The 3,813-nt window shown below is 36.6% G+C and overlaps 1 protein-coding gene across 1 annotated transcript; it reads right to left on the bottom strand.

The window, feature by feature from the left end:
• Positions 1–2,215: 2,215 nt before the first annotated feature.
• On the bottom strand, positions 2,216–2,853 carry LOC107192015. Its single transcript, XM_015581190.1, is given in 2 exon segments — positions 2,216–2,586; positions 2,589–2,853. Coding segments are annotated over 2 exon segments (543 nt in total). The 5' UTR covers positions 2,761–2,853.
• Between the last annotated feature and the right edge of the window lie 960 nt (positions 2,854–3,813).

Here is a 3,813-nt window from a genome sequence, read left to right as displayed (position 1 = left end):
ACTGCCAAGAAATTTTCACTATACATAGTATGTATGTAAAGATAAAATATTCTATAGAATTGCTGAGTTGATCTGTGCTGTTATAGTTTGTTACAATATCATGTTTATTACATGTTACATTATAATAGTTGTGTTATAGTTAAGTTACAATACCAATGGTATGTAAAAGTTTCAAGACATTATTTATTTTGTATAAGTGTTTTAATTTATTTCTGACCTTGTTAAGCATTAATAACCCTTATGGCGCATCTAGCAAGTGACCTAGATGACAGTGAACGCGTTAAGACGAATTTCCTTAGATATTATTTAGATCGACTATTATAATCATATCATAAGTATCATTTAAAATATAAGCATTTTGAATACTGAAAGATGCTTCAAATTTTCGAACGGTACTGTACAATGTATAATCCTTAATGCAATCGCCACCTTGGAAAAGGAAAAGGAATATTCATTTTTCAATAATTTCCTTGACACTAGAACCACCGACGATAAACGTAAAACGAAAAACGACAACTGTTCGAAAATGTACAAATTCATTAAATCTTTCGTTCACAGCAAATGCAATGTGCTGACGTTACTGTCAACATTCTAATAACCAGTCGTTTCGACCCTCTGGGAATGCTAGTGTTCATTCATCTAAACTAAATCGTTCACCAAAGTATCAACCACAGAGGCAAAAAGGGACAAGTTGCAGGCGATAATGATATCTCAGCTGCAAAGCTGTTATGCTAGAATCTTTGACATTTTCAGGAACTAAAAATCACTTCAGAAACTTGGACATGGAACTGAAGAAGAAAACAATTCTTAGTAGTAAGGTCAAGGACCTTCCTAGCCGCAATTAAGATGAAGTATACCAGAGGACAGTTGATCCTCTATATTCCCGTGTGTGCACGTTCATTGGTGAACAAAGGAGGATACGTTTTGCTCGTCGAGCATTCGCAACCGATATAGGTAAGTACCTGCGGCTACGTGAACTTACACCGTATACGTGAGCGATGCGCATCACGTGCGCTCTTGTGAATGTGAGCCACTCGTACATAAGCCTGGGTTATGTATGCGTATGTACACGCATGTGATCAAATACGTGTGGTCATAAGTCATACCATATAGCGTCATTGACGAACAAAGAAGGAGACAGCAATTCGTTCGGTAATGATCATTCTGAAACGGAAATCGTTATATGCCTTCTGCTCGTGTTGGCAATTTCTTTGCAATCAATTTGACAGTGCGTCATACTCTCGCTTTCCGTGCTTGAAATCTCTCCCGTGTTCTCTTAAAAGTTTACGTGCTCGTATTTCAGTGCAACGTAACTGTTTGCCATTAGAATGAAGTACGGAAAGTAATCTTTTATTATTATCAGATAATAGAATGCAAATTGTATTAATGTTATGCGTTTGATAATTACTGAACTGGAAATTACTACATACATATGTAGGTAGGTACGTGTTTTTTTGTTGCTTGCAGTTATTTAAGGTCCTGTTGGCTTGATATTAATTCACCGTTATTGCTTGGATTCCGTAACTTGATTCTTTTACCTTGTATTTGGATATTTACTCGAGATGCATGGAATAATAGTATGAAAGCGCCAGCAAGAATCCCGGCTTAAAGGGGGAGCCTGGTGTAACCCGCTGAAAATTGAGAAATATTCGGGAATTATTTTTGAAGAAAGTACTTAATCGATCTTTCTCAAATTTATAGGTTGTTATACTACCGCATTATAGTTTATAACAAAATTTTTTTTATTAAAAAACGATGACAACTAACAAAGGTATGAGAGCTTTCTCCCACTCTGTCGGCGACACACTTGTTTCGCTGCGTGCAATGTACAGTCTGCTGTATGCGTCTGAAATCAAATATTCAACAAGATTTTTTTAGCTTAAGAGTGTACGCATAGAATGAACCCAAATATAAATTAATAGAAACAAAATTGTATAAATTGCAGCCTCTTGAAGAAAAAATTAACTTTTTTCGGTTAAATTTTGCCGTAAATATTTATAAAAAAGTTATTTATTTAAACAATATCATTGAAAAAATAGGTTCATTCTATAAAGAAAATGTTCACGAATATCTATGCAAAAGGCCAACTCAATCGGTTGAATGCTTTTGGAGTTACATTATATGCAAATTTGAAAAACGTCGTTTCGAGAAAAACACGTTTAAAGTTTTCGGTGAAGATAAATAACAGTATTCGGATACTTACAGCTGTTTCATGCTAATCCGCTATACCAGGCCCATACATTAGACCCTCCTCTCCCTCAAACTCTTCAAGTAAGGTCGCATTCTTTTGACGCTCTTGTCTCTTCAGCCGCTGCGCGTCGTACACGTTGGCGAACATCTTACATTGTTGCCCAATCACTAAATCCAACTCTTGCATCAATTGTAAAACAAAACTGTACCCCTCGTTAAATTGTCCAGCAGCTAAGAAGGAAGCGATTTAAACAATTTTGAAGCCGCAATTTAGATGCTTAGGTACCAGTCGCCACACGGTGGAATTAAAACTCTCATTTGCGTTCTGCGTATGGCACCCTAAGCATCTTTCTAACAAATCCAGACGCGACAAATCTTTATAAATTGGAAGAATTATTTTTGAACGTCCGGATGAAGTGCAGGTAGGTGTCTGTGGTTTTTTATATCATCTTCAGCCTCTGCGATGCGCCATTTACACCACGAGTCAAATCCTGCGGGACAGTTTTGATGGAGCGGCTTTTTGTCGGTGGAAATCATATGAAAAAAAGTGGCCATTGTAGCCTTCTGCATTTCTTCAACAGATTCGGAATTCCTTCTTATGGCTAAACCATAATACTTTGTCAGATTTTTAATAAGGGCCTCTGTTAGTTTTCCTTTGCCTCCAAGTTTGGCAGATTGTCTGACAGTTCGCAGGCGACTTCCCATCCTTTTCTCGACGTGACCAACGCATTCACTTTTTATTATTTTGCAATCATCGCCATAAGGTTGTACGTCTAAAATCGCTTTGAATGTCTTCGAGTCCCTGTCTCCAATATAATTTGTGTATTTCACTCCAGACTTCTGATCAGATCTTGAAAACATTTCAATTATAGAGTCCACCTCCATTTTTCCTATGGAGCCGTGATGATTTATAGGACTTCACTTTCATGATGTTCAAACTACAACTTATAGTCATCAGTGTTCTTTTTCTTTTCCTAATATGTGCAAGCTTGGCAATAACTTCCTTTCACAACGATATCTATCACTTTACCAGTGTAATATCCAATTATCGTAGTCACACCAACGACGAAATAAATTTTCTCATTGTGGTTAAAAAAGAAAAAAAACAAAAAATCTATTATCATGAACGGACCGAGAAACGGAGCAGGTCACACTGCGCCGCGCGCTTTCTGGTATACCTGCGTCGTCTACTCCGTAACAAAAACGGCTGTAGCAGGTTTAATTTTTTGAATTTCGTTCTGTGATTTTGGGATGACATTTTCGAGGTGTTAAACTATCGATTTATGAAGAAAAAATCGATTTTTTTGACCCGCTACACCAAGCACCCCCCTTAAGTCATTTTTTTTTCTTAATACATTATGTTGCTCTTACCACAAAGAGAGAAAATGACAAAGGAACTGTTAGGGTGGTCCCTAATTTTCAACAGTCGATTTGTTTTACTCTCACGCCTTAATATGGTTCCATTTTATTAAAAAAATGATCCCTGAAAAAGTTTATTTCAATCGGATAACAGGAGAAGGTGCGGACCCAGCCTCAAAGTTTTGAATTTGTCGATGTTTATGAAGTTTACAAAAAATTACTCAAAAATGGTACGTCTTATCGAAATTTTGTTCAAATAATATT

Source organism: Dufourea novaeangliae, unplaced genomic scaffold (genome assembly GCF_001272555.1).
Source record: "Dufourea novaeangliae isolate 0120121106 unplaced genomic scaffold, ASM127255v1 scaffold287, whole genome shotgun sequence".
NCBI lineage: Eukaryota > Metazoa > Arthropoda > Insecta > Hymenoptera > Halictidae > Dufourea > Dufourea novaeangliae.
This window is presented reverse-complemented; position numbering and strand designations above follow the sequence as displayed.